General features: G+C 40.3%; 1 protein-coding gene across 3 annotated transcripts in view; it reads right to left on the bottom strand.

The window, feature by feature from the left end:
- Positions 1-19,645, bottom strand: part of tbc1d22a (TBC1 domain family, member 22a) — a 171,523-nt gene that overhangs the window by 68,708 nt on the left and 83,170 nt on the right. For all 3 annotated transcript variants that reach the window (XM_089126595.1, XM_089126597.1, XM_089126596.1), the window contains one exon: positions 6,246-6,321. In XM_089126595.1, the coding sequence (XP_088982721.1) occupies positions 6,246-6,321 (76 nt within the window). The remainder of the gene's footprint in view (positions 1-6,245; positions 6,322-19,645) is intronic.

The following is a 19,645-nucleotide window of genomic DNA, read 5'->3' as shown; positions in this document are numbered from 1 at the left end:
AAAGACCTCACACACACACAGACCTACTGGTGTTATAATGTCAGGTTTTTCAGTCTGTAGAGTTGTTCTCAGTGGAGAGGAATGGCTTCTTTGCTCTTTAGCTTACCTGACAGCAAGGAACGGTGCAAAGTCCACGAGTGGAGTTTCTATGACAATAAAACCGAAGGTCTTTCTATAGCGCTGACATTTAAAATTATATATGTGCACATATCTATGTGCTATTTCAGTCAAACTCTACAGCACTTTCACAAAAGTAACTTTATTTTCTAAAGCCTTACTCCATATATAATGCTAGCTCATGAAATTGTATAATTGCATAAACAATGATGCTGGAAAGTCATTCAGTTGTGATTTATTGCTGTTTTGCAAAGTCAAGCATAGTCAATCAGTCAATATGTGTATAAAAACACTGTGTAACTCATTATGCACTGTTTGTGTGTCGGAAAATATACCTCAAATTAGGTGGTTTATCGAAGAGAAGACCATACATTTTTTTTGCCTGGTAGAAAAATAAATAAATAAATAAAACACCACCACCACAAACTCAGATTTAAGGATGGACCAGAACCATATTTAGTGGTCAAAAATGCATAGACTTGAGCCAGTAAGTAACAACCAATATTTAGCGGCCAGAAATTCATTGACTTGAGCCACTTTAGACTTGAGCGAGCCAGTAGACCCAAGTAAACACCAAGAAATGCCTTGGCAACCACCCACATCAAGCTGGCACTGTGGCAGTCAGATTTGTAAACACAATCGCCAGAAACTTACTGTTGCCCTAACTTTACTCATATCAAACAAGGGGCTCATCTTTTCATGCTCATGCTTTTATTTTAGTCCAGTTTTTTATTTTTATTTGCATAATTTGCAAGTGCTCAATTACTAAAAATAATTAGCCGCAGTCCTAATTAACTGAGCACATATCACCAAACAGAATGTACAAACAAGTGGGACAGATTTAAAGTAAGCTCAAACTATGTTCATGCCATCTGGCTGCCCTCTCTATTCAGCTTTACAGGTAACCTGTCACAGGTACAATCTCTATGTAACAATAACTAATTAGTACACAAACACAATTCCGATTTTTCACCTTTTACAAAGCTGTTTTGATCCAAGCTGCGGTCCCACTTTATATTAAGTGGCTTTACATACTATGTACATACTTCAAAAGTAAGTAGATAGCACACATTGTGTGGATGTTGTATTGTAAAACACTTTTGCTGTTATTGAGGTGTGATACGGGTAAGGATAGGGACAGGTGTGGTGGTATGGGTAGGTATAAGGGTGGGTTAAGGTGTAAGGGAAGGGTCAACAGTGTAATTACATAAATTAATTTCAACTGTACATGCAGGTATTTAAAAAAAAAATAAGTACAATGTAAAAACATGTACGTAGACAATAAATCCATTTTTATCAAATTATTCATTTCAGTGCTAGTACATAGTAGTTAAAGACACTTAATATAAAGTAGAGCCAGACCGATTTATCGGCAGACCGTTATTATCGGCCGATATTAGGCATTTTCCAAACTATCGGTATCGGCAGTTATAATGGCCGATAAATTAATATTTCAAAAATAAAATAAAAATGGACGAAACACGCTTCAACCATGTAATAAGTGTTAGAGTTGTATAGTTTGTCCACTACAGGGCACTCTACACCGTCCCTGTTGGCAACACTCGTGTATAACGCGCCACACCTCCTGCAACCTGCTGATCCAGTTTGCAGGTAGCTTATAAGGCAATGTAGGGACTAATAATTATTTTATTTATCAGAATTTTAATATATTTTGATGTTCATCTGTTCTGTTGTAACAATAAAAGAAACTCTTAAACTACAAATAACTAACGTTAGGTAAATCAGTTAATGTTTTGTTGCGCTTTTCTGAAATAAAAAATAAAAATAAATAAAAAAATATCGGCCGATATATCGGATTTTAAAATATATATCGGTATCGGCCTTCAAAATCCTTTATCGGTTGGGCTCTAATATAAATTGGGACCCATTTTTGTTTATTTATAATTGGAATTTCGTAATTTTCCGGGAAAAAACACACTCAACACAAATTGAGCCAAACAATGCTTATAGGGGGCGCTACAGCTGAAAAAAAAAAAAAAAACACTGCTCAAATGCTTTGCAACCGATTGATCAAACAAGTTGAAATTAAATACGGCTCTTCTTTGGTGCAAAAACCAGGGGCGAAGTGAATATCAATGAACTCAGAATGGACCAAATAAACGTTCTTTTTCTCTGAAAGTACTATTCAGTTAGAGTAGTTACAAGACTTCGATGCATTTCAGAACTCTAAACTGGTAAATTCTGCAATTATTTCTCTTTCCCTCTACATATTCATTCCTGGCATTATTCCCGCCAGTGGAATCTCAAAGGCATGACAAAAAAGCAGGTGTTTTGTAGGCGTGACCTCAGCACCTGAGCAGTGCATCTGTATGCGAACATCTGGGTGTTCACGAACACAAGCGAGAAGGGACGGACAGCTCACAGCTGCAAGGTCAGAAGACCTTCGGCCTTTCTCGCTGATGTTCCGGGGCGGCTTCCAGCGGGGAACGCCTGTCATGTCGGTGGGCCGCTGTGAGCCCTGACAAACATGCCCTAGCTGTACCCTGACTGAGCGGAGCCATATGGAACGAAGGTGTCGGAGCATCACGCGTCAGTATACCCTGATCACTACACTGCAGGTCTGGGCTCAGACCTTCCCAGCAGCCAGATGTTTTAAACCCCTAGCCTCATTAGTGCTGGAAGAGGTAACCTCAGTTCGGGACAGGAGAGTGACCAAGCATGCTACGTGCCTTAAGAAAAGAGTGCAAGAAGGGTTCGCCTGATTGATTTACATCCCCAACTTTATTACAGGGGAGAATATGATGTAAAACACCACGACAGTGCCAGATCTAAGAGCAGCCTGATTAAGGTCGACATGTGCCGTCCTTACAAGGGGGAAATTTGGAAATAATGCGACAGTAATCCAGGCAGCCTGATGAAGATGAGCATGGCAGAAACCCAACTCTCTGGCGACCAGCAATTACACCCTCTCTTCTCTGGCACCTCTTTTATATATGGAAACGCCAACCCACACTGAGTGAGGACTTGCTGGTAAGAAAGAGCCGTCGAATGCAAGGTTATGCGCGCTTTGACCTTGCTGTATTAACTTGTTGTTTTTCATTAAGAAAAAGACACAACCAAACTTTCCCCTCAGCTGGCCGAAGAGTATCCCCCTTTGGAAAGCAGTGAGACAACCAATACCTTTTCTGTTGTGACCCTATTTTCTTGGCATGTTGTCCCTGTTGGCCCAGATGGCGAGAATTAAAACATACTATTGCTATTTGCGTCTTGTCCTACCGAGTCGAACCCAATGATTTATGCTGTGAACACAGCACACTGACCCATAGGACTAAATCAAGAGAAGTGATTATCTGATGTGGACAAGAAATCCCCACCCAATTGACTCGATCAAATTAGGTTTGATCAGAGTAGATTAACTAAAATGAAGGAGTAATGGGAAATGTGAAAGAGGTGTTTGGCATCTAAACTTCACTCACGAAAAGCTCATCTCTGTATGAGCAGCTGCTTGGGCAAGAAACAAAAAGCTATATTGATATTTAGACCAGCTTAAGAGTGTGATATTGCTTTTATCCAACAGTTTAATAAACCAGAACTCAATATTCTGTCATTTCCATTTTAGAAAAAAAAAAAAACAGCCAGTTACATTACCTATTTTTGCTCCACCATTGCCAAAGCATCAACCATTGCGTAACGCTCACTGCGTCCTAACCTGTCGTGACGCCATGACACACGAACATTTCTATGTTAATCCAAGGTTCTGTCCAAACCATCTGTGACCGAGAAATGATACAAGTCATAGGGGATTCTATTTTTGGTACGGTTTCTATTTCTACGGCAGTTCAGGCACCGACTGTACTATTAAAAGTGGTTTCATTTGAGTATGCTTATCATTGAGTTTTAACTTTAACAGTCATGATGGAAGCAACAATGGATCATATAACTTGAAAATAACAAAACAAAGATTATATGGGATGTATTGTTGTGTCTCTTATAGCCATGTCAAGACAAATTGCTTACTGCTGAAATCTAATTGCATCATAGCTGGTCAGGACACGGTGTGGTGGTCCTTTTCCAAATCAATACATTTGCGAATAACCAACAAAATCTAGTAGAAATTTGTAAGTATTTTACAGTTTGGCAAATTCATCCAGTCTCAATTGTACATTGTATGAATTCATATGAAATCATGAGAGTTATATATCTCAAAATTAGTTGGAATTTGTCTTTTTTATTATTATTAACCCTTGTGCTGCATTCGATTTTTAACACCGTTGAGTGCATTAAGGACCAAAAATGGCCACATATTAAACATTGCCTAAAATATTATATATTATTATTATTTTCCACTTTTACCAAGTTAAATCTTTTAACCAGCATCAGTCCTCATCATAACTACCAAAAATGTATTCAATTTCAGGATTTTAACCCTTTAAATTACCAGTTTTGTTTGCGAAACCATTGATTTTTTGTATAAGAGGAAAAAACACAAAAATTCAATTATTTTCAATAAACTAAATGCAAAGAGAAAACTTTAGATTTGGATTATCACAGTCCCACTTTGCAAAAAATCCCACTTAGCGCGTTAGAGACCAAAAATGGCCACCTATTAAACATTGCCTATTGCCTAAAATAAGGTGCATTTCCACCCATAGGGAATAAATATGTAGTGACGTCATCTGGTGGAATACACTATATAATGCAAATATAATGCTTTTACTTCAAAATGAAAGGATGTTTGTGCAAAAATCATGTTTCATGTATTACTGACAGCCTCAGATTTAAACAACGTTTTAATGGGTTTCAATGGGCCATTTTTGGTCTTTATGGTGCTGAGTGTTACTATTTGATCTACACAGTGTGTGTTATACATATTTTGCAAAATGGGATCACATTTTTTACATGTATCCAAAAAGTCACAATTTTGCCAAATTTCATACCATTTGCATTAAAACAGCCAAAATGGTCAAAGAAATTAAACTGCAAAAGACCAAAAATGTCCCTAATGCAGCATAAGGGTTAATGGGGCAGATAAAAATAAACTGCCCTCAAAAAAAAAAAAAAATAGTCCATCAGGATCACTAATGGCATCCTTCAGAATTACTCACAAAGCAGAAGTTATTTTTTTAGCTAAAGGAAAAAAAGGCAGGAGTCATATGCATGAATCCCAAATATCAATTGTTCCCTTTCATTGGTTACTATGCAAGGCACTTCCAAACCCCATTTGAATGTCTAATAGAAGACATTATCTGTAATCAAGAGTGGCTAAACACAATAAATGTGACAGGCGAAAAGCTCTGGAGCCTGACAATGTGAAGGTTACTCAAGAACAAGCCCGAGTACAAACACTTCAAATGATATTCCTCAATCACCAGGCTCATTAAACCATGTAAATGTGCTTGTCTCGATGAAATACAATCACATTTTCTGATTCAAAACCGCAAGAACGATGAAAACTAGAGGAACATCTATCTACTTTTAGCAGGTTTTTCAGAAGACACATCTGCCCATATGTACAGTAGTTGTCCACGTGTTTGGAAAAATAATTTCATTAGTAGAAAAGCAAAAACCGTTGTAATCAGCCACTTATTTCACTTCGATGGGTTTCACAGAATAATCAAACTGGAAAAGGCAGGAAAGCTTCTGTTAGAGCAAAAGTATAGAATAGAGCAGGCAATCAAACAAAAGTGGAAGAAAGAACAAGCAATTCTATATAAAGCATAAAAACTGATGAGAGTGAAACACAAAGTCTCTCTCTCTCTCTCTATTTCCCACATAGACAAAGTGAGTGTGGTGAATACATCAACAATATGCTCTGACTGCAGTCTTTCTCTCAGAAATTAAAGCAATCATTGGGTCTAATGCAGGCTGAGGAGATAGAGGCCTTGTGCAAGAGGAGAGGAGAGGGCTTCCTGTCTCCGAGAAATGGGCATTGAATTCTGATTACGGCCACCTAATAGAAAGTAATGAGAGAGGCTTATGCTCCAATGCCTTTTGCTTTCCTGGCCAGAGCGAGCGCTCTCTACTAAAGGCCAAAGAACTGGTGCACTGATTGGGGCTGACACTGCAGCTGGGGGTGGGGGTTGGTATGGGTTAGTCAGAGACAGAGAGATAAAGAGAGAGAGAAAGGACACGGGCAGAAAAAAAAGGAAAATATGGAGGGTACGCACCATCAATCCGGCTGACCAGCTCCTCTAGTGCCTTCACTTTCCTCTGAATACCAGGCTGGGCGAAGGTGTAGTTGTCCTTGAAGGAAAAGAGAGTAATTATGAGAAACTTAAATGTCTACACATATTTTCTCAATTAAATACATGATATAAACGCACAATTAATTAATCCTTTTGTGAATCCTAAATGCCTTTAACAGTTAAATCATCTTATACGAGTCTAATTTTAAGACGAAACTTGTTTTGCATGTTTAAAGGAGTAGTTCACTTTTGAAAAAACTTTTGCCGATAATTTACTCACCCCCATGTCATCCAAGATGTTCATGTCTTTCTTTCTTCAGTCGAAAAGAAATTAAGTTTTTGGATGAAAACATTCCATCATTTTTCTCCACATAATGGACTTCAGTGGGAACCAAATGGTTCAAGGTCCAAAAGACAGTTTCACTGCAAACTGCAAACTGTTCAAAGGGCTTTAAACGATTCCAGACAATGAATAAGGGTCTTTTCAAGCGAAAAAAATCGCTCATTTAAAAAAAAAAAAAAAGTTTACGTTTTGTAAGCTCAAATGCTCTGTTGTACTGCGATGCACGTTCGTGACTCTCCTTTTGAGAGTGAACGAATCTTTTTTCCGAGTCAATTCATTTGTTTCGTTCGTCGAATGAACAAAATATTTGTTCATTTTGATGAACGAGTTCGAACAAGAGAGTCACAAACTTAAAAAACTTAAAATTGTTTTTTATTTATTAAATGAGAGATCGTTTCGCTTGATTTAAAGCCCTTTGAACAGCTTGCAGTTTGCACTGAAACTGTCTTTTGGACCTTGAACTGTTTGGTTACCAGTAAAGTGCATTATATGAAGAAAACTGGAATGTTTTCATTAAAAAAACCTTAATTTCTTTTCGACTGAAGATTGAATGACATGGACATCTTGGATGACAAATTATCAGCAATAGTTTTTTTCAAAAGTGAACTACTCCTTTAAGTTTTACTTCTCTCCATTGTTACTGGTTACAAAAGTACAACAGAGTGCACATAATAGTTACATAATACATTGAAACTGGCCAGAGGGGGACGAGTAAACAATGTAGAGATGCGAACACAATGACGCATTGGACACAGCACAAACTGAAAACACCCCATACATATGCACATGTATGCACAAACGCATGCACCACTGCCCATTCACACTGGGAAGGAAACTGTGTGCTGGCAGAGCTCAACTGCGTGCTGGGAATAGTGATCCCTATAATTAAGTGATAATATTCATCAAGGTCCTGTGGCCAACAGTGCAGCTTAATTACCACATTCATTTCAGCCTTCGTTAAAAGACCCTTCTTGACCATAAAGCTACTTAAGAGACCCCCACCCACGTCTATCTCTCCCCAAGCCTCAGTGGGATTCCCTTTGCGCTCCCACTGGAGGAAACTTAGACTAGCTATACCGCTCATAGAAACTGAGCTCGAGTTCAGCTGTCGAGAGCCAGCGTAAAATAAGCTGTGGGTTAGGGATGATAAATTGGGTGGTTAGCTATGCGGAGACTGTCGGCCATGGATATAATCAACAGAAGTTGCAGAGCCATCATTCACACCAATGAAACTGCTGATGTGAAGGAGGTATGCGTACAAGGAAAATAACAGACTGACTGTGGACGTGTGCATTGTATGTGAGAGGGACATTCAACCGTTAACGGGTCCAAAGACACCCGCTGTGAAAACTACCCCCCTAAACCAAAGTGTGGGAAAGATGTAGCATGCGACAGAGCAAGTAAATAACTTGGAAGGTCATATAAATGTGTGTGTAGGATAGAGCACAGCAAAAAAAAAGGATAGTTTAAGGATAGTCTTGCACTATTGCTTTCAACCTTCACTGACTACATTTTACTGGAATGCATCGAAAGATAGAAGCTTAAAAAGTTTAAGATCAAATTATCTGCCATGACGACCATGAGAATGTATATCTTCACTGGAAAAAAAATGGAGAGATGGCAGTTTATAAAGGTTGACACCTTACCAAGCAGTCTGAGTTATATCATACACCCTCATACAAACTTTTGAAAAGCAAGTACATTTAGTGGCAATTGTATAGAAGCTACACTCAAATGGTGGCTAGCCTTTTCCTTTGCAATAAATTGCACTGATATCAGTTTTATCTGCCTTTCGATTATCATTGGATCAACCTCAAGTGGCTCTTTTGAGGGATCCAAAATTTGTCAAGAGGTAATGACTGTAGGAGAGTTAATTATACACTTTGGACAATCACCTAATTGCTTGCCAAATATCATGGTCCCCTGTGCCTTGGCAAACCCCAACAAGTGCAAATACCCAGGACTGAACAAAGAGAAGGATTTTCGTAATCAGTCTTCAACTTGCAAAGGTGGACGGACAGATATTCTGCACTACGCGAGTAGGTCTATGGCTCCATCTTTGATGAGACTTCAGAGAGTCAGGATGCTTTAATGTAGCCTGGGAGCAGCTGAGGCGGCAAACACCCGCGAGGGGAGAGAAGTCATTAACCGATAAACAATTTCAGCTGTCCTTCAGGCTCAGATGTGCGGCCTCTGCGCTCCAGAGGTGCCTTAGATGAATACATGAATAGCTGGTTCCCGACCATTAAAAAAAAGCCACCACCTCTTCGCAGTGACCTCGAAACAGGACTTTAAAGGGGCAACACAATGAGGCGGCACTGAAACAGATGGGGCGGCGGCGGTTGAGTCCGTGCTTGGCCTACTTTCGCAGGTCTACACCTAATCTTCAGCTGGAGCACTGACCCTGGAGGATGCTTGTGGCTCAGTGAACATTAACGCTCCATGCTGGGCTAATCTATCTCTGCAGGAGTCCCTGAGAGTTAGGGCAAACCGGCTCTGTTGTGGGGGGAAGGAGTGGGAATCACGATTCGAGCTACAGTCACAATCAGGCCAGATCTGAGAACAAGGGCATCTCGTGGGCAAAGTCTTGTCTCCAACTCTAGCGTGCGAAGTGCATGCTAACAGTCAAAATTGAAACACGGGACTATCAGTTCAATGTTGTTTCTACACTATTTTAACCACATAAACTGACGACAATGCTGTGTCCAAAAAACATTTTTTCTCGAAGGTTTAGCCCGTGAAAGAAAATACATCTGCTCCTCGTCCAAAGCGATCAGGAAGTATTCCGAAAATGTACCAATTGACAGGAAGTATCATCACCAGATGTCTTTTGAAAGAGTAGGGGTGTAACCCCGGGAACATCCTGGCCAAATTTGCCCAGTGGCCTGTACATCATGGCCTCCTAATAATCTCCATATATAGATATACCAAATGGCTTCATCACTTTGTCTCCTCTCCACCAGTAAGCTGGTGTGTGGTGGCACAATATGGCTGCCGTCGCATCATCCAGGTGGACGCTGCACACTAGTGGTGGTTGAGGAGATTCCCCCTTCTATGTAAAGCGCTTTTGGAGTAGGGTTGGGTATCGAGAATCGAGTATCGATTGGAACCGAGACTAACTTTTCGTTTTTCCCGGAATCGTTCAAAAGTTACAATTTCGATTCCTAGTTTCGATATCCACAGTCCACCGAGCGGAAGAAGAAACCACTGAAAAACACCAACGAAGAAGTGTCTACCGGAAGTGTTGGCATAACCACGCGAGTCGAACATGAGTACCTTACGTCGGCGATCCAAAGTGTGGCTTCACTTTTCTAAAAATAACGAAATCTCGGCAAAATGCAAAATTTGTGACAAAAGGAGTATTTTTACAGAAGGAGTATTTCCTTCAGAAAGGCCGTTGGTTAGCAAGGTTAGCTAAACTTTTTTGACCCTGCCTCTTAAAAGAATCGGAATCGAGAATCGTTAGGAACCGGAATCGAAACAAGGAATCGGAATCAGAATCGTTCAAATTCAAACGATACCCAACCCTATTTTGGAGTGCTGAGAAAAGCGCTATATAAATGTAATGAATTATTATTATTACAAACTGAACAGGTAGTTTACACGGTATATTGTAGTTTCAAGACATTTGTGAGGAGTCACCAGACAATTTGCTCTTAATGGCTTCCTTTGAGCAACTTGATGAAATCATTTAAGCCTAAACTTTCACAGTCTCTCTCTCTAATTGGAAATGCTTCCAATGCGATTATTCGTGCTTGCAGAGCTCCCCAGCATGACACTGCAGAAATAAAAACCAAGTAACAGGGCTCATGGATACAAATTCTTCCTTGTTTATGCTTACAGGCCAAACTGACTCCAACAACACTCCAATGGGATATACTGGGATATCAGCGCTACGTATTCTATACACTCTTAAAAAAAGGGGTTCCTCTGGGTTCTATATAGAATCCTGGGGTTCCATACTTGGCCAATAGAACCTTTTACCAAAAAAGTTCCATATATGAAGCGGGGGATGGAACCATTTCTGGTTCTAAACAGAACCATTTCTTCTAACTAAGAGTGTAGAGCGAAAAGAGATCACCAGTTTAATTTTGTTGTTTTTCTGTAGCTTTAACTCTGTAAGATTGCCCAGGAGACAACATCTGATAAGAAATCCATTGGATGATAGGAGCTAAACAAGTTAAATGCCTCTTTCTCTTGCTCCTTGTATGTCATGTTCTGGAGACACATGGATGCAATGCAATTACCTCCGAGGCAGGAAGAGTGGGTCAGTCTTAAGCATGCATTAAGCCTGCCCAGAGACCTCTGTAATTATGTCTGCATTATTAAAGCATCCATGCCTTAATGAAGTGCAGGTGCTCTTACACACTGAACCATAGGAGCTGTAAATAATCCAGTACCCATAGTAATATCATTACCCAGCTCTGGACCAAGTTTAGAGGATCCTGAAATCTTGAAAAGGACAACTAGGAAGGGTTTGACTTGGACCGGAGAGGAGGGGCTCTGATGATACAAGCAGGTGTTAATTTGTTTAAAGCTTTGGCTTGGGCACAAGCTTCATGGCATCCTTTTTTGATCAGGTAAAGCAACTGGAGCTAACAACTAAATTTTGGGTACTGTCCATCACTTACCTTCAGTAGATTACTAATCTCCCTTTGACACTTCCTACAAAGAGACTGATTTCGCCGCTGGGTGAAAAAGAATAAAGCTACAAACTGAACAAAAAAAGGTGATCTGAAATCAACAGAAGAAGGTGGTGACTTTTTTTTTTTTTTTGTAAATAAGTGAATAACTGCAAATCTGAAGAGATGACGGCCAGTCCTTTGATAAGAAGTGGTGAAAAGATCCGCTTGATGCAAACAGCAGGCCTGCTGAAAGGATTTGGAGCTGTGATGATGACCCATGATAACCCGAGCACATAATAAGACCTCAGCTTTGTGTTATTCATGGAGAGGAGAGGGCTTTTACACCCTCTATGTGGCTGCTGGTGCATTTCCATTAGTCTAAGCAGCCCTCTTTTCCTCTCTCAATCGCTCCTGCTTTTCCAGGCAAAGCTGGATCAGAAATAACCCAGCAAATGCAGAGTATGAACATCCAGGATCATGAGCTTATCTTCTGAACCTTTCAGCGTCTGCATTCAATGCTTCCCTGGTTCCCTCTTTTAAATAAACTATACTCTTCTTTTCTATGTCAGTCATGGAGTCTTAGAAGAAGAGTTCACTGAAAAATGAAAGTACAAAAGGGCAATCTGAAGACTGTTCACTACATAATTCAAGCTCCAAAATGGATTCGAAATGGCACCATGCAAGTATACTATATGTCCCATGTGCTATATTCAAAGTATTCTGAAGAAATACAATTACTTACAGATTTCAAAACACATTCTTGATTCAACAAATTTGAACTGGTGCAAATTTTTCCGTTACAAGACAAGCATGCTAATGGCATTTTTGCATTAAAGATGTCAAACCTGGTGCATTGCATCAAGGCATTTAGTTTTGTTCTGAAAAGGGAATATAGATACGATTTAAGAGCTTTGATAGAGGGAATTTCAGTATGCACTACTTCTATGGTCCTTGTTGGCGCCTGACAACTCTGCCCACTATGGAAAAGAGCTGAGAAAAGAAAATGGGTTTGGAACGATGTGAAGATGGATGATTGGCAGAATCATCGTTTTTTTGTTGCTTAACGTCTGTTGTCTCTCTTCAGTGAATACCATGGCATAGCCTTTACATTATCTTGATAGTCAAAAAGGGACACTAGAGAATGTATTCACACAATGCGCATCATATTCATGTTATTGTGGCCAGGGGCTGATGGATTTGCCTTTTAAAGATATGGTTCATGAGTTTAGTACGTTCACATGTGCATGCTTAGAGGGGAGTTAATGAGGAAGGTTATGTGGCAGGCATAATATGAGCGACAGGCTGCACTATCATACATCTGACTGTGGGGCTCAGTGAGCTGAGACGGAGGCATACGGCTGTCAGTAAAAGAGGGACAGGAGAGACTGGCAGCCAAGCAGAAAACTCAAGCTTTTTCTGCTGCCACCTTCTCAAGAGTGGCTGATTGAATATAATTGGCATGGGGGCAGGAGAATAACTCAGCCTTCTAAAACAAAAGAGCGGCCCCTGCTGCAACCCTGGCAAAAAAAACACCGATACACACGTGGAATAAAATAATTCTATTGAACATGTGCAGAAACAAAATTTGAGACAATAGCTCTAAACAACAGTTCACAATATAGCCCGACTGTGCATAGGGCCATGAAGGCCCAAGGGGAAACAAGTAAAATTGCATGCTGGCCCAGTACTGTGTTCTTCACAGAGAGAGACAAAGAGTGTGAAGAATAAAAATAAAAAACAGATTGAGGGAAAAGTCTGAGTGTCTCAAGAGTGCTCTTGAGAAGGTACTGGCTGCTATATTGTAGCTTCGCTGGTCTCAGCATGCAAGAGTGAAGGACATCTCAAACCCTTTTCCCTGAGAGGCGCCCAGCTGATAAGGATAAAAGAGGGCCGCTTCATCTGTGTTCTCTCTCAACCCATTGGGTCCTCCAGAAAATTCACACTTAAAAAAAATAAAATAAAACCTAGGACGCATTTCAGGCAAGAGGTCTGACGTGCAGCGTAGACTCTTCAAAGATCATCTGTTGACTTGGCATATGCATCAAAGATCAAGAATTAATCAATTCTAAATGTGTAAGAGATGGAAATATAGGCTGGCAGGAGCATGTGTCAATGCAATCTGCAGAGCCGCACTTCCAGTCAATAAACTGTTCCAATGAAGCAGAGGCCAAATCAAATTGTTAAAGGGGTGATACAATGCCCTTTTCACGAGATAAATCTATGTCCTCAGAGTGTGTATGTGAAGTTTTAGCTCAAAATACCCCACAGATATTTGTATACGGTTTTAGACGGTTAGCAAAAACGCACCGTTTTGTGTCTGGCCCTTTAAATGCAAACGCAACACAATGGGCGGAGCTTCAAGAGAACCTGTTCTTCCTTTTATGTTTAAACCGGGTCAAAGATGGAGAGACTAAGAAGAAGTGACAACATGTGGAACGCAACAGGACATCACTGAATGGTCAGTTGATGAATTTATGTCGCTGAGGTGGAGTTAACCATCTTCAATTAGGATATTCTGTCAGGATAATCTTTAAATCGTATGAATAGGAACTGTTGTGAGATGCACACAGTGTGACTTTCTATTGCATGTGAAAAGATATGCTAAAGTTTGAGCTTACTCACAAATGTGCTGGACTACAACAGCTCTTCCTCTTCTCAACATGGTCTGCGTGTTCCCGGGGGCGGGGTTTATGCAAATTTTAGGGTTAGTGATGTTCACAATCTCCCTCCTAACCCAGGAGGGAGCTTGTGTAGTTCCTACCAGCCGTTTGTTGTAGTCCTTAAACAACTATTTCTTTAAAAAGCAAATATCTCCCTTTTCTTTGAACTTTAAGGCCGTGTGTCCACCAAAGCCGTGTGTCCACCAATAGACGCTCTGCTGAAGACGCCATGCTTTGGGCGCTTGAGAGCGTTTTTTCCGTTGAGACGTTTCGTTGCTATTATACAGAATATCCGCAGCAGTTGAATGTTGTGACAGTTGGTCGGTGTGGTAATAGTCCCGCCCCTCCTCCACTGTGATTGGACGGCTGGGTGAAAAGTGACAGTGATGAGCACTGCGTTTTATCCAAAGTTGAAAATTGTTCAGCGACCAGTAAAAAACATTGGGAGCTCTGCGCTTCAGCGTGAAAAAAATAACGCTCAGCGCCTCGGTACGCTCATGGCGTTTAAAAAACGCGGCGCTCCCATTGAAAACATACCCCAGGAAACACTTTGGTGGACACATTGCCTAAGCGTTGTAACTTCGCAGATGCTGTTTATGCTCAAACAGCAACATTGCGCACTAACTAAAGTTAGAAAAGTGAAATCAATCAACCACCTTTAAGGCCTCAGGCCCTATTGACTTTTTTTTTTTGCCACCATTTCATGCAAATACGTATCTGATTATCACAAAATAGCAAGCTCCACAGGCAATTAATTTGTCCTGGCTGTTTAACCACGTTCAAGGGGGGGATAACAGACGAGAGAGATGATAAAATGGACAGATTACCTACAAGTACAACTGGGACTGTTTACCTCCAGTCTCTGTGGCTTATGTGAAACATTGAATGCCATTGATTTTAATACAACAAGGGCTCTCATAATCACGGGAACCGCGACAAAATACAACAACATTTGCTTCTTTTTAGTAAATTAATGATTAACAAGTCCCTTTCTCCATTTAACCAATTTCACACATTCCAGTTCTGCATTTGACACCAACCCCCAAGAGCCACAATGTGCAAAATGGTTGCAAATGGTTCCCTTTCTTTTAAGTTGGCATACAGAGAGAAAAAAGGGAGGTAGAGAAAGGGGGGGGAAGCCAGAGAGAGAGAGAGAGAAAATAGGCTAAATAAGCAAGAGGTTCATTAATATCACTGAAGGTGCATTTTACCGACAAAGGGTCTCGTGAGGCACCTATTTATTTAGGAAATTAATAAAAGCGAGCATTTGCCCCAGTGCAAATGCCACTTTCTGTCCACAGCAGCAGTTCTGAGCGAGCCCCATTCCCCGACCGCCGTTCCTCTGACCTTGGTTCTAATTGCACGAAGGATCCCCGGGAGAACGTGTTTCCCCCTAATGGTTTATAAACAATTTTAAAGGGGCTCCACTTCTCTACAACCTTAATTAGTTTATGGTCCTTTGGCTCACACCCCTAAGACCCTCCTACCCCGCTGCTGACAGAGGAACCAGTAGGGGGTCTAATAGTGGTGTATTAACCTTACAGAGCGGGACAATTTACGGACTACTGCACTTGTTTAACTTCTCCCCGGTAAAAGTACACATAATAAAGTGAACATTACAGTTATAAACTAGCCAAAAAAACAAACAAAAGGGGCACACGATTTACAATGTCGTTAAAAACTGTTTTAAAAAAGACTGTATAACATTATAGAGTTATAAAATCCTCAATATTGATCATCAGTGTTTTCTATGATAGAAATGTTCTAGTGAAAAATGTGTTTGTGTTAGGACTAACTGTAGGACTGACTTAGGAGATAAAGCAGCACATAACTAAATCGTGGAAGATATGATAAATATGTAATGTCAAGTAAGTAATCATGTTGATTAGAACCTCTCCACATTGAGAAATATGTGCACTTAGATGTGATTATATTTATTGAATAATTTGGCCAAGAGAATCCGCGTAAGAGGATCACGACAAAAGGTTGGTGGCAGATGCTTGAGTCTCAAACCAGGAAAGAAGTGTGAAATGTTTGCAGGGTGGAGAAAAAGAAACGTGAATAGAGCGCTCTGCAGCATCTTATACATTTAACCACTTGGCTACGCAAACTGATGTACATGCTAACATTTCTGAAGTTCTCTAATTAAAACAACTTCTGTAGTTCTTCGAGTCAGCATGTGAGTCAGCATTAAGGCCCATACACACCGGAACGAATATCAGCGCGCGTTATCCGCCAGTTCACATGTTCACATCCAAGCGATATTCGCTGACGATGAGCCGAGAGAACATGCAAATTCATTCCCGGACATTAGATGGCGCCAATTTGCTCAGCAATACCACTCCATAACAGTTCTCTTTTATCAAGATGTTTGTCGTCCCTGTCGCGTTTGTCATATAGATCTTTATTTTTTAGCACCAACGAGAACAGCAACTCTACATTCATCTTGTCTTGCATCTTCCTGATCTTATTTCTTCCTGGCTGTGTAGACGGCAACGCTACTTGGCGTATATCTTCTTCGCCGTTGCATATGTGTGCTCGGTAAGACCGTTTTGTGTTTGAGCGCCCCCAAGTTGTGTTTTACTGTAATTTCAGAAGCGTGAGCAATATCATTGGTCGGATAGTTTTTGACATAGCACGTCAAACGAAAAAAAAAAACGAACCTGAGGCGGGTTTACGCATGGCGTTTTACGCATCGGTGTCAACAGTCACATTGGCACCCTTTATTTAGTCACGAGGCGAATAAACGTAGGGCCCTATAATTTCCACGATCACGGAATTGGCCAATTAACGCGGAATCTAGTATTAACGCGGAATTTCGCCGAATTTTACATATTTGGAATGAAATTCGTTTTTTTGGGTGGGAGAAGAAAGTATGTCTGGGGAAAATGCAGAGAGACTGGGAAGCAAATCTGTGCGACACAACCCCTCCCGTCATTTCAGCTCATGACTGCATCAAAACAATAGCCGCGTTTTCACGCATGGCGAAGCGGCTCTCCGCGGCTCTGCTTTCGTCGGCGAAAAAGTTAAGAAACTCGTCGCACACACACACAAAGTCCCCTCCGTGCACGTCTGTCTGAGGTGCCAGACCGAGTGTGTGTGTCCGAGTCAAGAGCGCGCGAGAGAGAGTACGAGACAGCACGCTCAACAGTGTGCGCGAGAGAGACCGAGTGTGTCCGAGAGAGCACGCGAGAGAGACTGTGTCCGAAAAAGCGCGAGAGAGAGACTGTGTCCAAAATGGCGCACGAGAGAGAGCGAGTGTGTCCGAGAGAGCGCTCGACAGTGCGCGCGAGAGACAGAAGCTGCGTCCCAATGTGCATTATGCCCGAAATAGTATTGACAGTTACTAATGTCACATACTATTTAGGATGGATAGTATGCACATTACGACGCAGCTAGAGTGTGACTTTTATTTTAACTCATATAAACTAATATAATTTATTTTACAGGACAGTTTAAAGCTCATAACCATATTTGTTGTTACTTAAAGTACTTAGAGTGCAGTGTTATGTTGCATCATGCAGTATTTGTCATTTTAAGAGTAAATGCCTATTTTATGTGTACATTTTAATCATTAACATTAAAAGCAACATTAAAAGCTCTTTTTACAACTAAAATAACAGTAAAGGGTAAAACAACAACAACAACAACAACAAAACTGAATTCCCAAAAATTAAAACAGAAAAAACGGAATTTGCAAAAATTAAAACGGAAAAAAAACAGAATTTGGGAAAAAAATAAAACGGATTTTATAGGGCCCTATAAACGTCAGCAACGTCAATTCGTTAAAGCGACGTTAAACGTCAGCGAATAACGCGCGCGAAATTAACAGGCCCTTAGGCCGGATTCACATATAGCGCCTAAAAATGCGTAGAAAACGCTGGGCGCGACGCATTCTCCTTTTTCCAAAGCGCTAGGGCCGTTGCGCTCCGGTTGGTTCTTGTCACATGACCTACTGTGCGCTTATGGTGCGTTTGCGGCATTCTGAAAAGTTGAGATTTTTTTAATCTCGAAGTGGTGCGGACACGCTTGGAAAAAACAATTCCAACACTTCCATTATGAGCGCGCATACCGCGTACCTACATTTGAAATAACGAACTTAAGTACGCGCAAAAGACATGATATGTGAACAGGCCCTTAGACTGCTTCATATACAAGAGTCAAAAACAGCATGGTTTTAACATTTGGCTGATAGCAGGCAGTTCAGATAATATCTGATGCTTCTTAGGATTTTTATATGTGTGAGCAGCAGTGCTAAAAAAAACAGAAGCAGCTGGAAGCCCTTGGGATTAAAGAGGTGGACGAACAGTGTGGTGCAAGAAGCCTAGTAAAGAGAAGCACTGATCAGAGGGAAAAAAAAAAAAGGAAGGGTAAAGTCAAGCAAGGCATCGGCAGCAGCAACTGTGAAACAGATGACAGCAGAGCTGTTCACATGAGCTCAATAATCTGCCTTCATCACTCTCAAGCCTCTATATATAAATGCACCTGTCTACCACTCTCAAGCTTTTTTCTGTGCCTCCCCGTCACTTCTTATCTTGCTTATCTGCATCATGCAATGGGCTTTTCCAGAAAGGAAAACATATTCTTACATATTCTTGTCACTTACCTCCACTTTCCCTACACAGTCAAGGTATTTATTTGTTATATATATATTATATTATATATTCTATAAAACCTGTAATGTCTAATGTTTACTGTAAGTAGTTACTTTGGGCTTGGTATTAAGCAATAAGCCATGAAAGGACAAAATCTGTGACCGGACTTCAAATGAATTCTATATTAATGTCCCAAAAAACTACAAACTAGTTATGCTGCGGAAGTTCTATTCTGTTATCTTGGTTGACAAGCAACAGAGTGCTGGTATTTTGTATTATTCAGCTTGCTATGTGTTTGCTACATATAATTCCATTGTTCACAGTATCAAAGAGTTTTTTTTTGTTTGTTTTTTTCAAACTAGAATGATTTTCTTTATTTTGTGGAACACAAAACAAGACATTTTGGACAAAGGTTCAACTGTTTTTTGCTTAAAATTAAAAAAAAAAAAAAAAAAACACACTGGTGCCCGTTTACTTTAATTGCATGAACAAAACAGACGGTTTTTGGGTAGTCAAGCTACAATCTTAGATTCTTTGTACACAATTCACAATTAAATATAGCTGGGTTTCCATGACCCTTCAAATTGCACAAATTGAAAAAAACCAAAAAAAACGCCCAATGGAAACGTCTTTTTCGCCAAAACTCCAATAGATCGCAAAAACGTTTTTAATCTCCCATGATGTGTTTTTTTTTTGTGCAAAACTGCAATGGATTTTTTTTTTTAGTTTTCCGTACTTACAGGTCACTTGGTGTACGTAAGTGTCAATTATTCTTTAAAGTTGGTATGTTTGGACAGAAAACGAGACTTTACTTGTCTTCTAAACAACAAAGAAATGCCACAATTTATCAAGAACTTGAAGCGGATAGGTGGGAGAAACACCCAGAAACACCAAAAGCATGGCTGCTCCCAATAATAAGGTATTTCCTTGCCATTAATGTTTGGATATCATGCCTATGTCTCATTCGATTAAAAACAATGGCTAGCGCGGTGGCTGCGATATACATAAACCCACCAACATCCGTTGCCACGATTTTTGGAATGTATTATCGCGCGAGAAAACAATTCGGTTTTAGTCGCATAACATTGGTTAAAGGAACTTTTAGGGTCGGCTTAAATACTGGTTTACTAATATCTGTTTAACTTCTACAAACAAAACT

The sequence above is a fragment of the Pimephales promelas genome, chromosome 24, assembly GCF_988280905.1.
Source record: "Pimephales promelas chromosome 24, fPimPro1.hap1.1, whole genome shotgun sequence".
Lineage (NCBI taxonomy): Eukaryota > Metazoa > Chordata > Actinopteri > Cypriniformes > Leuciscidae > Pimephales > Pimephales promelas.
The sequence above is the reverse complement of the archived record's forward strand: the minus strand, read 5'-3'. Positions and strand labels throughout refer to the sequence as shown.